General features: G+C 44.2%; 2 protein-coding genes across 4 annotated transcripts in view; one reads left to right on the forward strand and one right to left on the reverse strand.

Moving 5' to 3' along the window:
- Positions 1 to 25777, reverse strand: part of CHRM5 (cholinergic receptor muscarinic 5) — a 49440-nt gene that overhangs the window by 4427 nt on the left and 19236 nt on the right. The window contains exon 1 of one of the 2 annotated variants that reach the window (XM_064147720.1): positions 17278 to 18350. The exons of the other annotated variant lie outside the window; for it this stretch is intronic. The gene's annotated coding sequence lies outside the window, so the exon portion shown is untranslated. Of the gene's footprint in view, positions 1 to 17277; positions 18351 to 25777 lie in introns of those variants that run through there. 2 annotated transcript variants of the gene reach the window in all.
- Positions 2675 to 25777, forward strand: part of AVEN (apoptosis and caspase activation inhibitor) — a 90940-nt gene continuing 67837 nt past the window's right edge. The window contains exons 1-2 of one of the 2 annotated variants that reach the window (XM_064147734.1): positions 2675 to 3040; positions 25337 to 25511. In XM_064147734.1, coding sequence (XP_064003804.1) covers positions 2789 to 3040; positions 25337 to 25511 — 427 coding nt within the window. In that variant the 5' untranslated portion in view covers positions 2675 to 2788. Of the gene's footprint in view, positions 3041 to 4798; positions 4919 to 25336; positions 25512 to 25777 lie in introns of those variants that run through there. The other variant, XM_064147743.1, reaches the window with a different exon arrangement.

Here is a 25777-nt window from a genome sequence, read left to right on the forward strand (position 1 = left end):
TCCTACCCTTGTTCAGGGCACTAAAGCACAGATGTGTACACTCTACGATGATGTATGCTGGCATCTGAAGGCATCCCTAAATGTAATCACAACCACCATTGTTTCTCAAGATAATCAATCACACCAGCCGTGGTATTCTGAATAAATTAGGAGGCACTCTACGTATTCCTAAAGACAGCTAAAGTTTTGCAGTTCAGTAAGGCAGTGAATCACTGTGTTGTTTCCTGCACCACTATACAGAAGACATGCCAAGGTTTCAGAAATGATCTTAGGAAAATAGGAAATCACCAACAACAGAGAGTAAGAGGAAAAGTGTGGATGCATGGGGAGACAGGAACCACACTGGCAGGATGGCAGCTGGAAACAGGTGTTAGCACTGGAGCAGCTGGGGGGGAATCTTTGAGTTAAGGAAGCAGGCAAAGCAAAGAAGACACTTTTGATATAATAAGTTAAGAAGGAAAGACTTTTCTCTACTGGGAGAAAGAAGACTGATTGGGTGAGGTGTGAGAGTGCAGTTTGGGTAGTGTGGGTGACTGAATGGCAGGGCTGAGGACAGAAAGGATCCTATGGTAATACACACACTGGCCACCAGTACACACTTGTCCCTGTACAGCCTTCAGCAAGAGGTGTCCTGACACAATTGTTCCTGAACGGACGTGGGTAGGGAGAACTCTGGCAATATGACACAGAAACTAGAACTAATTTCTAAATAAAAAAGACTCTTGCTATCATACAAAGCCTTCTCTCCCTAATGAGCTGGTTTACTGTGATGCTTGTAAAAATGGGCAGTAGCTGACCTGCAAAGATTTCCTCTTGATATGTTGACCATTCTGGTCACCTCCTCATTCTCCATCAGCTTTTTGTCTAACAGGTCTGTGTTAACAATTTGCAGCGATACCTTTTATTCTTTCTTTGTGCATCGCTCAAGGCAATTTTGCCTGTGAATGAGACTGCTGTGTGCTATGGTAACATAATTTATGTTAATTGTCTATCATAAGAGAGTATAATAACAGGGAGATTCAAAATAAATTCCCAAATGAAAATGCACACGTACATTACCATGACTTTGCTGTCTGTCTCATTATTATTGATGCACAAACTCCAAGCTTGTGAGCTCTAATGATATTTGCTATTTGTTGCCAAATATTAGTGATTTTTTTTTTCTGTCTAGCTGTAAGTATGAATTAATGGGAGTTGTTAGATTTGCACAGCTCAGCAGCTCACAGTTATCTGCAGGCAGATTGTTCTTGTCACAGACTAATTGCACCGCAGATGCAGGCACAGCTTGGGGTGGCCAGCTTTTATTAAACTCCAGTTCAGCACTGAGTCTGCCAGATCCGTTCTGGCTGCACTGGAAATCGTTTAGATGCCTTTGCAATGTGCTTGCCTGTGCTGCTCCCTCTTATTTGATTTATGTGCTTGTGTGGTACTGATGCCGTGCTGAGCTAATTTACTGATGTGCTGCACTCTGTGCCCCAGAACTGAGCAGCCCTTGGCATAGGTAGTAGTACAGAGACACAACCATCCCTGAGCTCTGGTCACATGTGAATGTTTTAATATGTGCTGTCAAAGGACGGGAGTATGGCTGAGAGTCATCAGGCACACCTGCAAGTAGGGTTTGGTGAACTTCTATGAAGGCAGCACAGGTGCCCACCCAGCTGAAGCAGAACAGGACAAACCAGTTGAGCTCTATGGCACAAGGCTGTTCCCGTGCCCGTGCCGCGTTCTCAGAGCGAGGCGCTCTTCCAGAGGCTGCTCCTACACGCAGTGCAGGCTTCTGTGCAACACCGACAAGTGAAGCTCAGTTGTTTCTTCCCTCGTTTGCTACAGAAAGTTAACTCTGGATGCTGAACTGGGGTCACAACAACCCCACGCAGCACTACAGGCTTGGGGAAGGGTGGCTGGGAAGCTGTCTACTGGAAAAGGACCAAGTGACAAGCAGTAGGACAAGAGGAAGTGTCCTCGCCAGGACAGGTTTATGGATGTTAGGAAAATTCTCTTCACTGAAAGAAATCGGCTGCCCAGGGAGATGAGGGAATCACCATCCCTGGAGGGATTTGAAAGACCTGCAGATGTGGTGCTTAGGGACAGGGTTGGATGGAGCATTTGGCACTGTGAGGTTTACATATGGATTCGATCTTAAAAGGGCTTTTCTAACGTGATGGATTCTATGGTTTTGTATTTACTGTCACTCTCTGTGACAGTGTCGTTATCCAGAGTGCTAAGGTTAACATCACTTTGCCCTTGCTAGAACTCATTGCATGGATTTTATAGGGCTGCTGTGCGTAGTCTGCTAAGTCACACTATAGCAGCTGGGTTGTGATGCTTTGGGACGTAGTTCAGTGGTGACCTGGCAGCGTTCACGGCTGGACTTAAACCATCTCCAAAGCCGTCTTCATCCGCCATGACCGACTGGCATGCGGTTGGGCAGACGCGCGGGTTGCGCAGCACCACCTGCACTGTCACGTTTGACACACACCTGAAAAGCGATTCCACTGTAGCTCCTCACGCGGGCCAACGCGCCCGCGCCGCCTGCCCCGCGCTCGCCTCGGGCACAGCGCCACAGCCGCGGCCCCGCGGCACGGCAGGGCACGGCAGGGCAGGGCAGGGCAGGGCAGGCCTGGCCGCGGCGCTGCGCTGCGCAGCGCAGCGCAGGCAGGGGGAGCTGCTGAGGGCGCGGGCCCCGCGCCGCCATTTCCCTCTCGCGGCCTCCGCGGGCGTCCCCTTTCCGGGAGTAGGCGGAGACCGGCGGAGGCCCGGGCGGCGCGGAGGAGGCTGCGACCCGGCCATGCAGCGTGAGCGGGGCGGCAGCCGGCCCCGCAAGGAAGGTGGCCGGCATGGCCGGCGGCGGCCCGGCGGCGCGGAGAAGGCTGCCGAGCCGGCGACTGAGGGAAGCGGCGGAAACAACCAAGGCCGCGGAGGAGGCGGGGGCCGGGGAAGAGGCGGCGCTCACGGACACCGAGGAGGCGGGGGACGGGGCAGACGCGAGCCTCGAGGTCGCCAGGCAGCGCCGCCCCACACCGCGCCCCATCACTGGCGGGTAAGCGAGAGCAGAGCCCGCCCTCCGCGGGAGCGGGGGCAGACGGGGCGGAGCGCGGCGGGGCCCCGGGGCGGCCCTTGGGCTTGGGGCGCAACCCTTCGCTCTGCTGCTCCTCCCCGAGGTGGAGCCAGTCTGAGAGTTCGGGGCCGGGGGGAGGGGGATGTGGGGCGGCGGGATTTGGGAGCTGCGCTTGGCACCTGGCCCTCTTCCTCCCCTGAAAGAGCAGCAGCCAGCACCTGCGTACTCCAGTGGAAACTGGAATTTTCTGGCCCAAATACGGTTATAATTCTGTCCCGAGAAGTACAAGGCATCCGAGAAACACACGCTGTGTTTGCAAATAGCGATGAAGCGTTGCTGGTCGTTCTTGGCACAGCTGATCAGGAATCTGAATGAGTGCGTGGCTTGCCAGCTTGTGGTACTGGCCGTAAAGACATGGCATAGCTCTTATCTCGCAGAAGTGGTCTCTGATGCTCCGGATACATGTACTTACCTTGTGCACCAGTCGATGGTTGTACTTTGTCTAATTACAAAATGGTGTAGCAGATTATAAGCAGCACAGACGTGCCCAAGTTTGCCACAATACACTTCAATTTCCTGTAGCGATATTAGCAAGCTTTCTAGTATCCCCCACCATATGACATCAATACTGGACCTTTGAAAACAGCTTCCATTTATCAGTGCAGACTGCGTTCAGGTTGCCTTGGTTCTTGTAGTATCGCTGCAATGTGGAAATCACGTCTGTCCCTGCGCTGGCAAAGAGATGGCAACAATGACTTAATACTGGTTGGTTTTGGCAGCACTGAGAGTCCTAATGGAGACGAACCAGCTGCTATCCCATTTTCAGCATCACCTTGGTTAGATTCACTTTGACTTTTTATGAGGCTGTGACTTCAACTGGGCCTAGCCAGTGTTTTATCTGTGTTACATCTCTCACAGTTTCTGGTGGACTTTAAAAAATTGTAAACTATTCACCCCTCTTGTCATTGTCTTTAGATGCATTTTGTGGGTGATAAAAGATGCAGCAGGATGGGTGCTGTTAGTTAGAGCAATGCTTGGTAATTTCACTTGTAAGTGATATAAATTGCTGAGAGCATACTGATGTGTGCAGGCAGGTTTGAATTGCGAAACAGTAGTGCTCCCCTATAAGCAACAGAGGCATGGGGGAAATCCAGCAGCTGTGTTATCTGAGTAAACTTCTATCCTGGACTATTTTTTTTTTAAAGTCATTCAGCTGTTTCTTGTTAAGTTCAAATCCATTTGTGCCTGTGCTCTGTCTGAGGCCAGCAGAACCCACTCTGTTATGTCGAAGTTGCACTCAGGAAGGGAATGATGTTCTGTGTATTAATTTTTGTCTAGATTGCTGTTTGATATATTTCAGGAAGCAGGTAAGAATTTGTCTTGGGACAGCTTGCAATATCTTTTGCATCATCATGGTGTCACTGACTCTGATGTGCTCTCCATCTTACCCGCTGCAGGGATTTGGTTTATTTTTGGCCAGTGGTTTGGGTCTTTAGAAATGAAGCGATAACTAAGATTTTCCTAGAATTTTACTAAAGATCATTTAAGTGTAATAGTATCCCTGCACTGGAAGCTTTTGATATTGAGCATTGTATCGTCTCTTAGTGCACCTGCCACAAATTTTGTAACAGCTTGAACGAGACTGGCTTCCAGCAATCCAGCCTTAGTGTCCACAGCTGTGCCAGTCTGCAGCTGCTGCTGTTTAGTGCAACCTCAGAGCTAATCTCATCATTTACCACTTCTGAAGCAGGGAGAACCTCGTTCTTCCTCTTCTGTCTTCTGACTGCCTGGCTAGACGAGCTCCCTTGTACTTTGATGTGCGCTAGGCTGTGTTTTCTGAACAGACTCAGCTCTTACCAGGTAGGGAATAATCCCTTTTTGTTCCCAGTTTGTGTTCTCTCTGTTCAGCAGTGCCTTGTTTCACACAAGTGTGCCAGCTCAGGAAGAGAGGAGTTGGCCCAGAGTGAGTGGTTTGTGTGCAAGGAGATCTGGCTGTCTTTCAGGAGCAGCCTTCAGATCTTCTCCAGTGGGGATATGTAAATTGCAAACCTGGAGAGCAGGATAATAACACATTGTTACCCTTGCTGCGTGTTGAGAAGCTGCAGTCTTTGAAATTCTCCTCGACTGTTTTTTTTTCAAATGGGCTTTGAAATTCCCTGGAGAAGGGAGGCTGAGTGTAATTTTGTAATACTTAGATTTTCAAGGACAGCTCCAGCCCTTTTGCTTTCTGGGGTAAGAACTGTGGAGGATTTCATTGCTTTGCATCTCTACACTGCCAGTGTCAACTGGGCATTTTGAAAGAATTTTCCTGCTAGATTGGGATAATTCTAGCATTGCATAATCCAGATTTAGATGACCTGTTGTTACTTCCGGAAAATGATTCTAAGCCCAGGTTCTCCTGTGGTTTTAAAGCTATGGTAAATTGATCATCTTTTGTTTATATCCCCTTGTTTATAAAACTATTGGTGCTGAGTTGGAAATTTCAGTAGCTCTTGCTGGATCTCTTTTTGTTGCCTGAGAAGTTAGATAGGAAAAGCTTGTTGACAAAATCTACATCAAATTGTATTAAGTAACCATACTTGGATTTGTTGACCCTGCTGTGGACAGAACAGTGAAATGCAAGCAAAGTTAGAGGTGAAGTGTGTTAATAAACCCAAACTGCATTAAAAACTCTTGAAAGCACTTTGCAATTTTTACAGTAAAGTAGAATTTGGCCTTAAATTGTACACTGTTTCAGCAGCAATATTTCTAAGGCAGTTTCATTAACTCATTGCATTTGTTTCAAAGCTCTATTGATTATTCAAATTGGTTGGGTTTGGGTATTTTAATTTCATGGTTTCTAATTGTGTGTTTGAAGCTACGGGAGGATGTTATTTCTGCCCTGTGCAACAGGGAGAAGAAAGTGTACTGATGGTATGTTCAAGTGTCAGGTTTTGTGGACCAGTGGAGGCTGGACACCACTTTAGGTATTCTGCACTACTGTGAATGTGCTCAAATTCCTTGGGGTTGGTGATGGGCGGTAACTGTGCTACAGGCAAAGCCTGAGACCCAGTACTTGTTGACTCGGTTCTCCCCTCCTCTGCGGGGTGCTAATGTAGAGGGAGATCAGGGTTGTTTATGAATAATTGACTTACTCATACCCTGTGTGGTAGATCCAGCTGTGGATCAGAGTCCTATAAGTGAAAACTTTCATTGTTTTGTTGGCGATTTGGGAGAGAGCTCTCAGGAGCACCCCCAGCTCCACTCTTAAAACAAGATGTCACCTGTCTCAAAGGTAGGATTGATTTGCAAAGCACGGGGAAAAGTCTTGTTATTCCTTGTGAAGAGCACCAAAGCTCTCAAACTCACTGGGTCTTTGTGTGACAAACATGTGTGGTGATTTGCCTGGCTTGATTACTGAGGTTTTGTGCTCTCCTTTCAAAACAAATCCAAGTCTAATTATGCCCAGCTGCTTTGCCAAATGGCCAACTGCTTTGTAGATCTGTCATCTTGAATACTTTGCCATTGGTTTTGTCTACTTCAACTCATCTACTCTACATTAAATAAACCAAACAGGGTTACAATTATTAATGTTTAGTAAAATGGTGTGGAATTTTAATACTTAAAGGACTGATTGAGATTGATTCTGTGATTCTATAGTATTGGACCATAGAATGGTCTGGGTTAGAAGGTCTGACCCAAGCCCACTTCTGCCTTCTTGAACTTTCTTGGAATTCCTGTTTTATGTACTTTTAGCATTTTTAAATGGCTCTGTGAAATAAAAAGCTCAAGCCAACTTTCTGCAATTGTGGACATGGTATTTTAGTGATCCTTGCGCACAGCCCCTTGTGGAAACTTTCTGTCCTTTGTTTGTTCCGTTTGCAATTCACAAAATGTTCCTTTCAGCCACATGTGCTGCGTGCTGCTACTTCAGTGCTCTTGGAGCTGGCAGGTCTGTTTCGCTGTCCCTGTTTTGACTTTGGGCACCGGTTGCAGTAAGGGTTTTGTTGCTGGAGGATTCATTTCAGTGCAGAGTTTCTTCTTTACAGTTAGCTTCAAGATGGCAGAGGGTTTATTTAGTGTTTATTATATCTTTGTTCCCATGGTCCATGCACATGTAGAACTGATCTAAGAGAACATCTAATGCTGTCAGCATCACGTAAATTTGTCCTAATTAGTGTGAGCTAAATCTTCAAAGTCTAAGCAATTGCAAAAAGCCATCTGTTCACAGGCACAGGAACAAAACCTTGGATGTTTCAAATACAGATACATTTGCTTTCCTTTAGAACACTCTAGCAGAGCTTGTGCCGATAAGAGAATCAAAGATTTTTGGATTTGAAACACAACAAATCTTTTGCTATTTTATGTTAATGTGCTCAAAAGCAACTAGGAAAAAAGCTTTGATTAATGCAAGTCAATTTGTGAGCTGCACTTGATTACTAATGAGGTGCGAAGAGCTTCCCTTCTCAGCATTTTCTCTACTAAGGTGTGAAGAGGCACTAACTGACTATGAATGAAATGTGGATTATTGTACTGTGAATGTGTTGATTTAGATTAAGCCACTTGAAATGTGTGTGAACAAGTGGCTAGAAACTTCTTTAGGGTTGATTCAGTGTCAAACTGGTGTTGATTAAATAGGCTTCTGCAAGGCTCTGTTCTGTGTCTGTTTCTATTAATAATTCTGATGAAGGAGTAAAATATACAGTGTTAAGCTTTGCAGACAGGAGGTTGGAGCACGGAGCAGTCTCAACAAATGGGAGAAACAGCCTGCAGGAGGGTGTAATTCAAGGTTAAATATAACAATTGCATTTACATAGGAAAAACCTGCTGAGGTATGTGACTGGTTAAGTTGCAGCTTTATGGAGGGGAGCTGCAGCTTCGTGGCTGAGAAAGTATCAATTAGCAGTCCAGTCACACTGAAAAGTGGGTTCTGCATCTGTGAGGTTTGGGCATCTGAGGAGAATTCTGAGCGAAGGAATGAAGCAAGATGTGAAGTTAAGAAGAAAGGATGCTTTAGGGAAGCCTGGATAGCTATGTGCCATGAAGTAGAAAGGTTGCTTCAAACAGGTCTGAGTAGTCAGGACAAGAAGGAAAAGACTATCAAGAAAGAGGCTTCCTTTGGACATGGAGAACCAAAATTGTGACTGAAAGGTTTGGCAGATTGTGTAATGCATTGTAAGTGGAGATCAGTAATGAAAATTATTGTCAAAGGTTTTGAGATCATGGTGGTTACTGAGGCTGCTCAGCAGAGCTGCTGTGTAACCACTTGTCAAAGTCCTGGTTTGTTTTATGTTTATTTTCTTTTTTTTCCCCCAAGGTTACCTTTGCAATGGAAAAAGATAAACACATTTTATCCAGCCAGAGTTAATTTACTCTTTTCAGTTTCAGGACAATAGAGAAACCTGCTTTTCACATCTCTGGGATTTGCAGTGTTTCATCATAACCTCTGAACATTTAGTATGAAAGGGTTTAGTGAGATTTATTGTGATTCTTTTGTTGTATTTTACCAACTTCCCTGCTGATTTAGCTTGAGTTGCCTGTACTGACAGCTTCCTATTAAACATCTCAACATGCAGCATCATTGCTGCATAACAGCAGAATCATAGAAACATCCAGGTTGGAAAAGCCCCTCATGATCACCAAGTTCAACCAATATCTCTACAAGGTGCACCCTAAACCAAATTCCTAGTCACCACAGCCAAATGACACTACCACCTCCATGGGCAGCCCATTCAGTGCCTGACCACTCTTGCTGGGAAAAAATGTTTCCTAATATCTAACCTAAACCTACCCACTTGTGTACAGCTCGAGTGTGTCTGACTTCTAAAGTTGTGTTTGTAACTTCCTTGGAGAGAAGTTGTTTTTTTTTTAATATAGTTTGGATGTGTGCACAGTTCTGTCCTCGCCTACATAAATGCTTTTGTTCCTCTTTTCCCCCTTCAGTCTATGGGCTAGGAATTTGGTACCTTTCAAGCTGGGTGTCTCGAAAATTTGCTAGCTTAACCAAATCACTTTATTGCTCCATATTTTGTTAGGTGTAGAAAACATACCCTTAAATCAGTACCTTATTTAGATTCACCTATCCTGTGAAACGGCGTGGGTTTTATTCAGAGGAGATGCACAGCGGTAATACCGTGAACAGTGGAGAAGCTCTCCCAAGAGCCTCTCATCTTAATTAACCGAACTTAACATAGTTAACTGAAGTTCGGGAAAAGCTGAACTCTCACACCCATCCGTCGGGCTCTGAAGCCGTGCTGGTGGCCACCAGCAGATGGGGCAGGCGGCCCAGCCGCCACTCCTCTGGTCGCGCCAGCGGTGCGGCGCTGCCCGAGGCGGAGGAGGAGCCGGGCTTGGAGGCTGAAGGGCGAGGATGTGTGTCCGGCATGGGGTGCGAAAAGTTTTTCTCATCCCCTGGTGATGTTTTCCGGATGATCAATGGAACACAGGACAGTCACGCATAGGTATGAGTTATGAGGACTTGCCACTGGGTGTTTGATCAAACGTGACTCTGGAGGAAAGTTATGTGCAAGAAGGGAACGCTTACTAATTCTGAGCTAAAAATCCTCATTGTGCTGCTGGGATGAGTGGCTGGTCCCAGAGAACATCAAACATCAGGTAGATCAAGTGAGAGGTAGATATGTATGCTGAAGAGCACACAAATGTGAATAAAGAAGTATTCCACAGAGTGCTGCTTTGCTTTCTTTCTTTCACAAAGTAGGTGGGTAGTTTCTGGAACCCAATTAGGGGTTTCCAGCCAGTCGAATGGTGCTGCAGTGACTTGTTCAGCTATCAATAAGGTTTCACTGTGTTTTAGAGAAACAGAGGGTTGCTGATTATTGATTCAGTGGTGATTTAGAGCCTTACAACAAACACAGAGGAATATTTCTTACAGGTTTTCATAATCATGGAATCATAGAATCAACCAGGTTGGAAGAGAGCTCCAAGATCATCCAGTCCAACCTATCACCCAGCCCTAGACAATCAACTAGACCATGGCACTAAGTGCCTCATCCAGTCTTTTCCTGAACACCTCCAGGGATGGTGACTCCACCACCTCCCTGGGCAGCCCATTCCAATGGCAAATCACTCTCTCTGGCAACAACTTCCTCCTAACATCCAGCCTATACCTCACCCAGCACAACTTGAGACTGTGTCCTCTTGTTCTGTTGCTGGTTGTCTGGCAGAAGAGACCAAGCCCCACTTGGCTACAGCCTCCCTTCAGGTAGTTGTAGAGAGCAATGAGGTCACCCCTGAGCCTCCTCCAGGCTAAACAACCCCAGCTCCCTCAGCCTCTCCTCACAGGGCTGTGTTCCAGGCCCTTCACCAGCTTTGTTGCCCTTCTCTGGACATGTTCCAGCACCTCAACATCTGTCTTGAAATGAGGAGCCCAGAACTGGACACAGGACTCAAGGTGTGGCCTGACCAGTGCTAAGTACAGGGGAAGAATTAACTTCCCTTGTCCTACTGGCTACACTGTTCCTGATCCCAGCCAGGATGCCATTGGCTCTCCTGGCCACCTGGGCACACTGCTGATTCGTGTTCAGCCAACTATCAACCAGCACCCCCAGGTCTCTTTCTGCCTGGCTGCTTTCCAGCCACTCTGTCCCCAGCCTGTAGCACTGCTTAGGGTTGTTGTGGCCAAAGTGCAGAACCCTGCATTTAACATTGTTAAATCTCATCCCATTGGCCTCTTCTGCCCACCCATGCAGCCTGTCCAGGTCCCTCTGCAGGGCTCTCGTACCTTCCAACAGATCCACACCTGCTCCTAGCTTGGTGTCACCTGCAAACTTACTGATGCTGGACTCAATCCCCTGGTCCAGGTCATCAATAAAGATATTGAACAGGACTGGGCCCAGCACCGATTCCTGGAGGACACCACCAGTGACTGGCTGCCAACTGGATGTGGCACCATTCACCACAAGATTTCAAGTCTGTGTGGTTTGGTGTTTTATGGTAAGCCATAAAGGGTGCCCGTTTCCCACTGTTCTTTTCCACATATGTGGTTCCTTTATATGCATGCGGGTTTTCACTTTTTTTTTAAACTAAGTCTTTAAGTCTTCTGCAGGTAGCCTTACTAACACATAATGCTGGTAAAGCCCATAAATGTGCTGGAGCGTGTGTGAACCTCGTCTCAAGGTCTTGTTTCTATTCCTGCTTCGCTTTTCCCAGAGGCTAACCATACAGTTGCAGATTCTACAGACTCTCTTTAACCCTGGAGTACCTTGCAGAGAGATGAATGGTGATTCTTGGCCACAGCTCTTCCTAGGCTACTGCCCTGCAACTGGTGTGTTGTGAGATCTTGATGTTTTTCTGGTTGCTTGACAACCTAAGCATTTGGGGTTTGCTCACTGTTTTTCAGGTTTATTTATTTATTTTCTATGTTGTTTCAGGCCACTACTCAAATTGGTTGATGACTTCTTGAGCAACCTGGCCTAGTGGAAGAAGTCCCTGCCCATGACAGGGGCGTTGGGACTAGGGTGGGCTGAAAGTGGTTTCCCTCCTGATGGCACAAACCACAGCTGAGGTTGTCTATCAGCTGTCTAGAGCTCACTGCTGCAAAACAGATGCAAAATTATCCTGCAGTTAATGTTCTGTAGTACCTAGGGCTGGCAGCCAGTGCAGGCTCTTGCAGGTAAAGTTGTGATGTGCATAGAAAGTCCTGGGATCATGCCGGCCAGTACAGCTCAGTACTCCTTTACCCTGTTTGTACTTTCAGCCGGTTCTACATCATTGTCAGTGCTGCCTCATGGTGGTGCTGAGGTCCTTGTGCTTTTTGGACTGGCACTCTAGATCAATGGCAAAATGAAAGGACGTGTTAACACTTTGTTTTTGAAAGGGTATTGGGTCTGCAGACAATGATTCTTTGCTATTTCCTCCCCATTGCTCCCCAAATCAAAGTCAGAGATGAAGAGGAAGGAATGTCTGAGGTTTGCGTGGTGGTCCCCAAAGTGTCTGCATTCAGATTTAAGCCACAAATAACAAAAGGGTTTCTTTTTTTAGTGCAAAGACATCAGTGGTCCAGCATCAGCTGCTGTAGGTATACACCAGAACAACATCAACTGTTCCTGAGCCTCTCAAGTGGTTTATAGTCACAGAATAACAGTGGAGTTAACATCAGAGCAGAGTTTTCAGGAGCATTTGATAGATTTGCATCTGCTTGTGTAGATTTATTTGAGCCTTATTTAGTGATAAGCTTTTCACAGATGTTCTCTCTAGATAGGAGTAATGTTTCTTTTGTCAGGTCTAAATAAATTTGAGCATAAGAACTTGTAAGGATCTAGATTTTTTTCCCTCCCCTTATTTAAAGTTCATTCTCTACAACTGCAAAGGTGATTTTTTAGTTACTTTGTATCTACAAGTTCCATGTTGTATCTAGTTACACATGACTAATCTGTTTACATTCCCTGTAAACCAATTTAAAAATCAATATTTTTTTGTTATTGAAGTTAGTGAGAGAGCTTCTAGAACCACACTTTGTGAGCATTGGAGCAGCTATAAAGCCTTCAACAACAGAATTTGTTCTTTTGTCATTTCCCTTGAACTGCAACACCATTGCTGTGACACAAAGAACAAGTTTCATACTAGGATGTCTCTCTCGGTTAGTTCTACCTTTAATCCAAAGAGATGAGTTCCAATATCCCAACTTTTCTGAAGCATTCTGAAGATTTCATCCCTCTTTTCAAAAAATCTCAACCTGTACAATAAAGATTAAAAGCGTTTTCCCCCCTTCATGCTACCTGTTCCCTCAGCTGCCCTTTCTGCTAATTAAGCTTCTCTTTAGCTTTGGTAGATCTCTCTAAAGGTCACCAATAGAACAGGTTAGTGAAGAGGATTATTCTTTACAGGGATACTTTTTCTCTTTTCATGAAAGAACCTCTCCTGAGGCTTCTCCTTCCTCAATCTCAAGGAAAAAAAAAGCAACCACTAGCAGTAGCTTTTTCCTTTCCCCCCTCAAGTTGAAAAATGGTTTGTAATAGAAACTTGAACTTGTACTGCTAGAGCTATGATGTCTAGGTGAGCCATAAGGAAGTAGTTTCTGCTAATAAGGCACAATGCTTAAAAGTCACTGGAGGCTCACTACAAAGCCATCAGTAGGTAAACATGCCAATGTGAGAAGGCTATGTGTGACCTGACCCCGTCCCTATCAACATGTGTGAAGAAATAATTTTAAACTCACTGTGATGATGGAATACATTTAACAGTTGGCAGTACTATTTAATCTTACTAACGCTGTTGGAAAATCACAAGTGTAATACACAAAATATTGAATGTGAAGATTTGTTTGGGTTTGCATTTCATTAGGTGTAGTCTGGGAAAAAAATAAGCATATAGGCAAAAGGATTTGCAGATACCTATAGTGCCTTGTCTGTACTGGCTGCCATGGATTGCAATTAAGTGACTTTTACAAATGCTGAGTAATAATTGGAAGGGGGAAAGATCTGATCTAAATTATGTGAAACCTGGAAAGAGGAAATATAATGAAAAGTGGTTTAATTATTTTCGGTGAGACAGCAAAGCAGATTGATGTGCTGCTCAGTAATAAATGTTTACTTTCATGCCTTGTTGTATTCTTTGTTAGTCACTGCAAATGCTGGTTATGATGCAGAGACAAATGTCTCTTAATGAAGTAATGTGATATTTTTGGCTCTTTCTGCAAACACATAGCAAATCATCTCTGTGTTCTGCCACTTCACGTCAGCAGCAGCCTGTGCATAAGGCTGCAGAGTCGTTAGCCCCTGTGCTCCCGTGTGAAAGGGCAGGCAGTGGGCCCGCAGAGCTTGTCTGAGCTGCAGAGTGCTCGGTGAAAAGGTTCCAGTGTGCAGCGAGGAGTGAATGAAAGGCTGGGAGAATGTCAACAGAAGGAACAAGTTCAGACTGCGGTCTGTTTGCTTCCCCGTTTCAAATGCAAAGTGCAGTCAAGTGGGGTTTTCACTTCTCAAGTGATCTGGCACTGGACTAAATGCTTTTGGAACTGAGTTTTCTTCAGTCCCTTTTATGTAAAATCATGATACGGTTACGGAGCAGGAACGAAGGAAATGATGTTGTCAAGTGTTAGGGGATTTGTTCTTTTCTCTCGTGTGGTGGCTGGGCACCTGCATGGTGCACAGGCCAATAGCTTCTTGAATTCTCCTGCTTAGAGTGTACAGTTGCTGTACAAAACAGCACAGGTCTGGCTGGAAGAGAGGCTGGCTCAAGCATTCCAGAGCATGTGGGGTCGCTGTATTCTCACGGGGCGCAGGAGACGCGACTCGAAATGCATTTGTGCAGAGAAGGGAACCAAACTGATTTCCACTTTCTGGCTCAAACGCTGCAGTTGTGCGGGAGCTGAATAAACACGGGTCGTATTTATTTACACTGTCTCTCGGATGTGCTTTGTTTTGCCCCTCCACTCTCTTATTCCCCCGTCCCCATCTACTCTTAGGTCATTTCAGGGCAAACAGCCATTTTTGCTGGAGAAAGTTCTGTGTTTTTGTCAAAAGTGTACAGTGGTGCTGTAGCTGGGCGGAGGGTTTTAATATATCCTTGCATTTGTGTTGCCCTGTGGCAGGGGATTGCTTTGGGAACAAGTGCATGGCACACATTGGTGGTGGTATTTTTTAAGTCTGTGTTGATATTTTGATAAATAGACAGAATCCCCAAGCATATTTGTCATTTATTCTTAAACTGTTTTCTAGCAGTTGGAAGACATCCTACTTTAGCAGCTCCACTATTCCTCTACCAGCCTCGAACTATGCTGCTGAAAGAGCTTGAGGATAGGGAATGGGGCACAATGCTGCCTTTTGTTTTGGAGGAGCATCAGAGAGAAAGGTTTTCCAGCTACAGCACAAGTGAGTTCTATACAAACCTATCTCATGGAAGCAAACCCACCGCAAAGCAGACCTTTGGCAGTGATTTGCTGCATAATGGGACAGTACTTTGCAGAGTGCCTGAGAGAACTCTGGCTGATTAGTTCCTCTTCTTTCCTGAGCTGGTGCTAGGAAGGAGATTACTGGCTTGCACAGAGGAAGCTGATAACGCAAGGCACGAGTGGCTGCTTTTTTGAACTGCCAGGGAAATTGTCATGATTATGAGCCAGGGGTTGCAGTCTCTAAGTTTGGAAGCATATCCTTGATGAATTACATGTTTGCTCACTTCGCTTTCCTGGCATCACTGTGTTGACTTATGGAATGCAGACATCTATGGAAATGAAAAGGAGAAAAACAGCTTCATCACTGAGTGGCCCAAGACAAGGAAAAAGGGGCTTGGTGTCTATTTCTCAAGTGTGTAGTTAGTACTCTCTGTGTATTTTCTGATTTTTCACTGTCTCAGAATATAAAATGATTTTACTATTGGTCTCAGAAATGCTGTTTTAAAGTCTGGGAGTTGAGGATAATATATTTTTGATGTAGCATTGCTGTCATATCTGGTTATTTTGTCTAGTGTGACCTGACTCTTCTTTTAATCAGTATCATTCAATTTATACATATCCTGCTTACTTGCTCCTTCATAGGTGCTTTGCATTCAACTTTCTAGCTACACATTTTGTTTGCACGTTAGGCAGTCTGCTTTTTATCCTCAGCATCTTTTATGTAATTTAATGGTCATTGATTTACTATCTGGCCCAGTATTGGTCCTCAGAATGATGCCTTTTTGAAACCCCTTTCTGAAAATACCATAAAATGAGGCTCTTTGTAACTGCAGCCTTACTGCTTCATCATACCACACCACAAATGTAACAAAGCAAGGTAATTTAAAAATGCCTGGTATCTGGCTCTGCCAGTTTGATGGAAAGGTAGCAGAGATGTGAAGGTTTTCAGTAGAATGTCAAATTAGAATTAGGAAGTGGCAGTATATTAGCAATAAAAATTAAAAGTGGAGGGGATGTGCTACTGACAGTGTTGCAGACAGTGAGAGGAGGGAGGAAGCAGAATGCTACCCCTTGTAATTTCTTTTATAGCACCTTTTTAGGGCTTCCTTTTAATAGTGCATCCTTTTACAGCTTTATTTTCATGATGTGGATGTTTTTGTTTGCAATATGCTGTTATCATGTGATAACTGATCTGGCGGATCACTGTGACCCAAACATCAATACTTGTATTCTGAATCTCTCAGGTGATGCATTGCACCTGTGAGTGTCCATCCCAAAGCACTAACTGAGAACAGAGACTGAAACCAGCTGCAAATGGTCTAAAATTCTTGTTGGAAGTTTTACCTATCAGCATAAATATTTGTAGCAAAAGATCCTTTTGAGATGTTAAAAGATGTGAATTTGACAGAGGACACCTGTGCCTGCCCAAGCATTCTGTGGAACAGGAATAGCAACGGAGAACCAAATGTTTAGTGGAAAGAGAAAACAAACTCGGCTTTAGAAAAGGAAGTTAAACATGACAGGAAGTTTAAGTCAAGGACACGGCTTACACTTAGCCAATCTAGTGGAGAACTGCTGTCGGATATGTAGGGGAGGACCTGTTCCCAGATCCCATGTTTCATGACATGCTTGCAGCCTATGTGGACATTGTTTGTGCTTGCCTGACGTTGCCATGAATGCATAGGCAGAGCTTAAGCTGGCAGAACATTAACAATAGGAAGTAGAAGTAACCTGTTTGGTTTTTCTGCTGCCCTTCTCTGTTTAGATGTCCAATTTCAATGCATCCTGTGCTGGCTGCTGTCTTGCACAATTTTTTTTTTTTCTGCTTTAATGCTGTGCAAGCTGGAAAAAATACATCAGTGTGGGGAAATAACATTAATTATTTCCATATTCTGAAATCCTGTGTGTGTTTGAGTGTTAAAAGTTGTTTGTTGTTAAAGCTGTTAACACAACAGCATTTGTGATTTCAGAAGTGCTGCAGTAGAACAACCAAATGGAGCACTAAGAATTGGTTATATGAACTGAGGTTTTCAATCCCTGAGTGAACAAAGCCCCAGCCTGCTCAGTCTGATTTCAGTTTTGACCTCTGTTTGAGTACGTAGATGGACAAGGTGCCCTCTTGCAATCTCTTTCAGATTGGATTAGTCTATAATGCTGTGACATTAACATGTAGGAATTGAAGCAATTTCTGAAGACAGTCACTCTCTAATGAAGCTCAGGATATTTCTGTTTAGGAACAGCAGAGTTGGTAAGAACAAATAATTTTCTGTAGAACTTTTCCCATAACCTATCCAGAATACTAAATGTAATTTGGTCTTAGAATACACAACATTCATGTCTGTAGATGCATATCTATATAATACATCAACACCCTGACTTTGGCAAAGCCAACCTGTACATAGGAGCAGCCAGGAATCGCCGAATGGTAGGGGCTGGAAGCTCCCCAGTCCAGACCCCTGCAGAGCAAGATCACTTAGGGCAGGTCACACAGGAACATATCCAGGCAGGTTTTGAATGTCTCCAGAGAAGGATACTCCACAGCCTCTCTGGGCAGCCTGGTTTAGGGTTCTGGCATGCTCACCATGCAGAAGTGTCTCTTTGTGTTGACGTGCAACCTCCTGCATTCCAGCTTATACCCACTGTTCTTTGTCCTATCTCTGGGCTCCACGAAACAGAGCCTGGCATCTTTATCTTGACACCTGCCCCTCAGATATTGATAGACCTTGATTAGATCCCCTCTCAGCCTTCTCCAGACTAAACAGCCACAAATCTCTCTGTTTCTTCACAGCAGAAATATTCAAGTCCCCCAGTCATACTCATAGCTCTCAATTGGACTGTCTCCAGCAGATCCCTGTCTCTTTTGGACTGGGGAGCCAAGAACTGGACACAGTATCCCAGGTGTGGTCTCAACAGGGCAGAGCAGAGAAGGACGAGAACCTCCCTGGTCCTGCTGGCCACACTTTCCTTGATGCAGTCCAGGATGCTGTTGACGCTCTTGGCCCCAAGGGCACATTGCTGTCCATGCAGAACTTGCTGCCCAGCGGGTCTCCAAGGTCTTTCTCCATGGAGCTGCTTTCCAGCAGGACAACCCCTAGTCTCTACTAGTGCCTGCTGTTGATCCTCTGCACTTGTCCTTCACGAAGCTTGCCTTCATCCAGCTCTCCAACCTGTGCAGATCTTGACTGAATGTAAGAAACATGTTCAACTTTCTGAAGGAAGTATCAACCTGAAAGTAGTTCCAGAGTGGCCAGGTTTGGGGCAGGTCCATGTGACAATTTGATATAAGTTCCTCGGTGAGTTTGTGTAGTTACAGTAACTTTCACATAATGATTTCCAGTGCATTAAGAAAAACATGGAGTTGGTCTTCTCTTGGTGGAAAGGTATTGGCTAGGTGCAAGTTCAGAAAATCAAAAGCCTCTTTATCTGTAGACAGCAGCTGGATAAGGCTTCTTCAGGCTCTTTGCTCACAGCATGACTCAGCCTTGGGAAAGGAAAGCAAAGGGCTTCTGCAGTAAAAACAGCTTGGCAGTTCTCTGCTGAGTTTATAATGACACTCTTCTCACAGCACACTGCAGAAAGTGCCCTTCACTTCGGGCTTTTACTGTAAGTAGAGCTAAATTGTAGCTGCTGTCTCCATTGTCTGTGGAGTCCTGTATCTGCTGAGCAAAGTCTTGCACTAAGCAGTGTCCAAAAGAAGTCCTTACTTGGCAGGCTTTACCAAGTTCCCAAATCCATTTCCCTTAGTGAAGAGAGCTTTTCAGAATTCCTTCTGTGACCATACATTGCATGGTTATTAAGTTTATTTATCTGTGAGTCGACAATCTGAAAACTGTTGTCTTGAGAAGCTGAAGCACAAATCTTCAGTGGTGTGTGGTGGAGGTTGGTTCATTTTGATGCAGCTTATCATGTGCTGGCAGGGTCCAGAGGTATTTCTGAGAGAGCAGTGGGAAGTGAACAGCAAAATTTGTGACTTCTTTCCAGTTCTTGGAAAGGTCTGCTGCTGACATCAGTGCTCAGAAATAAACAACCAAGCCATGGCCCTCTGGGGCTGCTTTTTTGGGTTTTCTGGCACAGTGTGTCTAGGGAAGAGATACAGGTTCTAAGAGATGTTGTGATTCAATGCAGTGTAAGATTTGTACAAAATAGGGCTATAGCTTGTGGAAATGTTGTTAATGATCTGTGAGAAAGATGAACTCTGACTGATGGCCTCCTGGTTCTTGTTTGCGTTGCACCTTTACTGAGTGCAAGGGGTACTTTAGAGTGCTGAGAAAATAGTCTCTCTCTTCTGCAATTCTTAGTTCCAGTTGTTCACATCTCACAGATTGAGTGGGAACTCTGCAGCAAAATAATGCAGGGGACAAGATCCTATTTCTTTTTTCCTTGTTACTGTGGTCAGGCTTGTGAGTGTGGTGTGCACTGAAAACAATTCAGTGTAGCTAAGCTGCAGCCAGCTTGTGGCAAGGCTCTATGAGTATTGTGGAATAGTCTTGCCTGTCTCTGGAAGGAGCTATGTTATCTAATGGATCTCTGCTTTAGGAAAATCTTTTCAAGGGGAACATACAAACCTGAACATTTATTTAATTTTCTAAAATCCGAATTAAGAACACCAAATAAAAGTAGTTTTGGGGATTGTATTTCACTCTTAACTCCTTTTAATATAGTTCTACCTTGCCTTTTTTTTTTTTTAATGTATAGACATTTGTCATTCATGTCCCCAGGTTGATGGAACAGTGTTGGCAGGCTTCCTTTATCAGATAGTGCACTATGTATGGAATCATGGAATGGGTTGGGTTGGAAGAGACCTCCAAAGCTCATCCAGTCCAACTCCCCTGCAGGCAGTAGGGACATCCTCCACTAGAGCGGGTTGCTCAGAGTCTTGTGGAGCCTTGAATATGTCCAGGTTTGAGGCCTCAGCTACTTGCCTGGGCAACCTGTTGCAGTGTTCCAGCACCCTCATGGTTCAGAACTTGTCCCTCACATCCAATCTAAATCTTCTCTGCCCTCATTTCCAATCATTGCCCTCCTCCTGTCCCTGCAGGCCTTTGCAAACAGTCCCCCTTCAGGTCCTGGAAGGCTGCTATTAGGTCTGCCTGAAGCTTGTCAGTCAACTTTTGTTTGGGGATTTAAAAAATATTTATTTTTAAACCTAAATTGCTATTTGTCTTTATCATTGTAAATTGCATTTCAAGTTCTGTCACTGTATTCCATCCCTGTCTAGACAATTTCAAAGTGTTCTGTTTTCTTTCTTGTAGGCAAGGACATCTTGATTCTAAATGCCTACAAGTAGGCATCAGGATCAGTAAAATTGCACTGGTGCCTTGTCTTTTGTAAAAGAATAGAATTCATCTAAGAAATGCAGTTATAAATGCAGTTCTGCTTTCATTTGCCATAATTCTGGCTCAGGATTGTGTTTGTCTTTAATACACCATACAGTTTGTATTGTGGGAAGCTCATTAAATTTCCACCACATATATCTAGGGCTGGCAATTAGGTAAATATGGAAAACCAGAACAACTTTTTTTTAAAGGCTATTATACTATATATAACTATCATAAAGTCTAAGTCTATCAATCATTGTAATAGAGAAAATTAAGCTGTCAAGGGACTCTCCTGTACCTTTCTGGATTTAAGGTTAAAGAAGTGCATTTAATGAGCACAGTTTTAAAAAGAAAAGAAAATAACTCTCTTGGAGATTGTGTTAGATCCATATTGTGCTAAAAAACCCTTCTCCTGTTTGGTTGCACCAGCAATGACTTTGAACCATTAAATTAAAAGTGAGCATGGCCTTCAAAGAGCAATTTAAGGCATTTCAGTGTAACTAAATCTTTCCCTTTTCCATTTGTCTGCCTAGAGTAATAGGGGAACCACTCAGGACTTACTATCAGCAAAGCTGCTTTACTTACTGTCACTCATACAAGCCTCTGTGTACAGACTTTTATTCTGGAAAACAGTTTAAAGTGCAGAGATGGCCAACTGCTTGAATGTTTAATTATACCTGAGGGGTTGACCCTATGACTTACAAGTTCCATCTGTGCAAATTTGAGTGTAACAGGTGCTGGGATGAGGAGAAATTCTCTGCGTGGACATCTTACTAATCAAAACACAAGTGAGGATAATATAGATGCCTACTTATGATGCAGCTCATAGTCTAGGTCAGATTCAATCCAAAGGATATTTTAGTCTAGGTTAGATTCAACCCAAAGGATATATTCTTTTTTGCTAGCCTTTTCCCCTGATGGAAAGGAAATTGGGGCTGAGAAAGATAAACATGAATGTCGCTGCATTTCACCATAGCCATACCAGCAGTTTCCAAGAAGGGAAGAAGGAATCAAGACAGATGTTTACTCAAAGAACTGCTGTGTACTGTTGCTGTTAGATAGAGCAGCTGATGTTGGGAATGAACAGTGCTTACTGCTGTCCATGAGCATGCAGATGTTCCTGCATGGCACTGGCCAACTGTTGGGGACATGCTGCAGATATGTAGGATCTGGGCTATTACAGGTGAGCATGTCCTTGGGTTTTGAGAGGTGTAACACTCAAAGCACTAATATGGAAACTGCAATAACAAAGGGGAAGAGTAGGACTTGATAATATATTTGTAAAGAGTTTCTAAAGAGCATAGAATCACAGAATGGCTCAGACTGGAAGGGACCTCAGAGATCATCTACTCCTACCTCCCTGCCATGGACCTCTCGTCTAGACTTGGCTGCTCAGGGCATCAAATAAAATGAAAAAGGTTATTGCATAAATTTGGGAAGAAGATGAAGGAGAGAAGTTGCTAAACTCTAACAAATGAACAGGAAAGCTCCAACTGTTGTCATCCATTCTGCGAAGTGCCATTCTCAGGAAAAGGACTGGGGGAAATCCTACAAAATAACTAAGAAAGGACATCTAATAATGCATGATGGCTGTGATGGGGCAGGACAGTTGGTCCAAAGAAAGATAAACTGAACATCTGTCGTTGCTGTGTTCCTCTCAGTTATTGTAGAGCATTGGAAGTACTGACAAAGATTAGATGTTTTAAACTCCTCCTTACAGAGTTAATAGAACTGGACAGGAAGGAGGCTGTGAGCCTGAGCTCCAGTGGCTTCCCAATAGTCATAAATACAGCTTTAGAAAGCCTCCGTGGAAGCTCACACTTCTAATGCACTCTTGTTTCTTTTAGAGGGCTGTGAGCAGTTGTTGTTGAGTGTTTGCAGATGTGTGCTTCACGTGGTAGAGCTGACTGCACTTAGAGTGAGGAGTAGCTGAGTAACTGGAGCAGGCTGTAAGGGGTCACTGCTGCACTTTCTCCAGTGTGTGCTTCAGCCTTGATTGATTTCATCCAGGCATGCTGGCTTGCAGCGAAATGCAAAAGGTTGACCCTGGGGGGAAACTGCCTATTCAGAACAATGTTTACTTCATTGTGACACTTTCAATCCTGAACCCTGTGCCTCACCATGTTCCGTGTAAGAAAAGCCAGCCAGGAGTCCTGCTTTTCTGTTCTTTTCTCCATGCCACCCTCAACTTTCTATGCACAATTAATGCACAAAGGAGGGTGCACTAACATGTTCTTTGTTGTGGTGGAGATCTGTGTACTGTGCATTTGCTGTCCTTCAGGAGGAAAGCAGAGTCAAAGGCTCTGGTAAAGGATGAAAATACATTCTTTGGTGGGGGGAACCTTAAACCATGGAAGTTCCTCTGCAGGGAAGCTTGGCTCCTCCGCTGTTGATGAGTGACTCTGAACTTGGCATTTAGACAGAATTCTGTATTTTCACTCTGTGTGTTTGTTCATCTGACATGCAAACCAGTCTGCAGTTTTCTGGGGGCTGTTCACCAGGGCTTTTGCACACTTCCCGTTTCAGAATCTGAATGAAATGTGCAAATGCTAATGCATTGGATCTCATCTGAACCAGAGGGACAGCAGACAAATCCTACACCACCTGTGGTATTGCTGTGTTACAGCACGGGGCAATAATGTCTAGATCTAATTCATCACTGTTTAAAGGCCTAAGTTTTTCTTCTTACCTGAGTAACATGGTTTTAAAGGTTATATTTGAGTTGGCTTCTGGGATTTATTTCAGCTTTTATCGTTTAGTTGAGGATGAGGCAGGCTGCACAACTGCTATTACCACCTGAGGATTTGTGGCTTGTTTCTTAAAATCCAAGTTAACAATTTTACTGCTAAGAAACAGGATTTCCTTGAGGTATGTTGTATGACATAGCTACTAAAAGAATGAGGAAATCAATTTAATGCAGTTTAAGAGGAAACATTTGAATTCACAGTAGTTTGCTGGAAGCCTGTTAAAATTAATAAAGTGATGCTCATGTTTTGTTTCTGGAGAGGTGCAAGGAGTGTGTACTGTAAGGGGTCTGCAGTAAGTCATTCTGTGTTATGTCATAGTTGCCTAAGGGGATTCTGACCTCTTCTGAGAAACAAACCCAAAATATAACCCAGGTCTATCTGTGTAACACTGTTCTTGCATTCACTTGTGAATTATGTCAGCTCCAACACTAGGCTTGCTGGATTGGAGCAAGTGATGCAATTTATAGAAGAGCAGAAGATAAAGAAGTTGATTCTTATCTTGATATAAGGAGATTGAGCCTCTTTCTAGGGAAACTACAGGGCTTGATTTCATCCCCTTGCTCTCGATCATTTTGCCATTCCTTCATGCAGTACCCAGCCAGATCCTTAAAGCAGTGCTGAAAGAGGCTGTTTATGAAAATCAGTGAGTTCCTTCTGTTGGCAGTCATTAATCTAGTTCAGATTTTGCTACTGGTGCGGCATATCTGGCAGGCATTTCTACCACATCAAACACAGGAAAATCTAACCCTCAGAGTCACATTTTGCTTTCAGTGGACGTCTGTGTGAAAGCCATGAAACAGGCTTCACTGCAGCTTTAGGCCATGTGCAGTGTATTTTCAGGGCTAAGGTGTGGCAATGTTCCACTCCGCAGACAGCTACTTTTGAGGTTGTTGGTCTTTCTGTGATGACTGTTTTGTGCATAAATACAGTGTTTGGTGTGCAACAGCAATTTCTTTGAGCTCGGCAGAAGTTTTTCTGTTGTGTACTTGGGCACTAAAAGAACAAGAAAATATGTTTGTCCTTGTCTAGCTGATCCAAAATGTAACTACAAAATGTTCTTCATGATGGGTTTCTAAAGTCAGTCTAAAATGTGTGTTGCATCGCTCTGTGGCCTTTCTCTAGCTATGAAAGTAACTCAGTGATTGTAAAAGCAGTTAATGATGTCAAGGTCCTCCTCAATGCCAGTGGTTGCTGGTGAGCTGTGAGGTTCTTCTGGCCTATGGGTATATAATATATAATAATTTACTGAAAGGCAATTAATTTATACTCGGTGGAAATGGCTTCATGCTTCACAGCAGAGTAGATACATGTGAACTGGGTGATGAGGAATGCATTTACTGGAATAGTGAAATTCAATCTTGTGACCACAGTACTGTGGCTTGTGAAAGGAGGGGTGGAGTAAAGGAGAGCAGAGAGAGTGAAGCTTTTCAGCGGCAGTGCTTGGGAGCAGATGTGGGGTTCTCCTCTTTTTTGACTTCCTTACTCCACCTTCTCAGAGCTTTAGACTTCTGCAGAAAGTGTTCTTGTACAGAACTGTGTTGGGGACTCCCAGCTCCCCTCTTACCCCAGAAAGCAAACCTTTCTGATTGTGAGCTGATTGTCATTATTGCTGAAGCCCAGGCTCTGGGAGAGGAGAGCTCTGTTGGCAGAGGATTAAAGAAAGGGGAGACCTGTTGATGGCTGTTGGGCACTTTTTTGCAAATCCTGTTCTGCTTGCATCTTAAGCTGACTCTGCAGTGAGTTCTTCTTTGGGCCATAGAGCTTTGTAACAGTCTAGGCTAGGAGTTTGACTGCCAGTAGCCTATTTAATTTTCCTGTGTGTATTTCTGTAAAATTACTTTCATGAAGGAAGTAGTTTGGATTAATTATTCCCTATTTCTTGACTTAGAACCCTGTAGTTGGTTATAATGGAGATCCTTACATGGCTCACCTTTTCCAGGTGTTTTTCTGCAGTGTTTGTTATGTTCTTGTTTTACTGTACTGCTCTACAAATGTAATTTCCTTCTGTTGTCGTCACTGCAACACTTGGGCAGAGATACTGCAGTTAATTCTCAGTTCTGACATTGCTCTCAGTTTCAGGAGGGAAGCTGCTCATGATGGGCTTCCAGAATAGGAGGGAAAGCAGTGGAACTTGCATCGGTGTCACTGCTTGATCCCTCTAAGAAACAAAGCTTCAGCAGGTGCTTTTATTGATATTATCAATGAATTGCATACAGTTCAGGAAGATGATGGCACCTGATCTAAAATTCTGACAGAGATCCAGGCTGGTTTGTCTTTCTGAGTTTTCATTCTATGGTTGAAAGGCTTTTTGTGTGGATGACTGTTTAAATGCACTACAAAATGGTACTGAGTTGCAATGGCTTAACTATCCATTTAAATGTCACAGGTAGAGAAGGACAACGATACTGACTCACAAGAGGAAGAAGAAAAGGATGAGCAGAGAAGCTATTCAAGAAGAAAGATTTTTTCCAACTGGAGCCGCTATGAGGATACAGAAAGAGAGGGAGAACATGAGGAAGCACGAAGAGGAACAGATTTCAGTGTCTTACTGAGCTCAGCAGGTCAGCATTTTCTGCTCTACAAAGAATTGTTTACTTTTGCATTTTGAAACATTGCTGTTCTCTTGGCTATTGGCATTGATGATGGAATGGGACCCTAGAATACCATTCCTGTCTGCCATTGATGTCTTGAGAAGTGCTCAAAGCCTCCCCTTGTAGCATAGAGGCTGCACCAGACTGTGGCGGGTGGAAGTAAGATAGGACTCCTGCCTTTGTAGCCTTCCCATAACACTGTATGGCTCTGAGGGTCAGCATCCAGCTACTCTGAA

This window comes from Pogoniulus pusillus, chromosome 1 (genome assembly GCF_015220805.1).
Source record: "Pogoniulus pusillus isolate bPogPus1 chromosome 1, bPogPus1.pri, whole genome shotgun sequence".
NCBI classification, from domain to species: Eukaryota; Metazoa; Chordata; class Aves; order Piciformes; family Lybiidae; genus Pogoniulus; species Pogoniulus pusillus.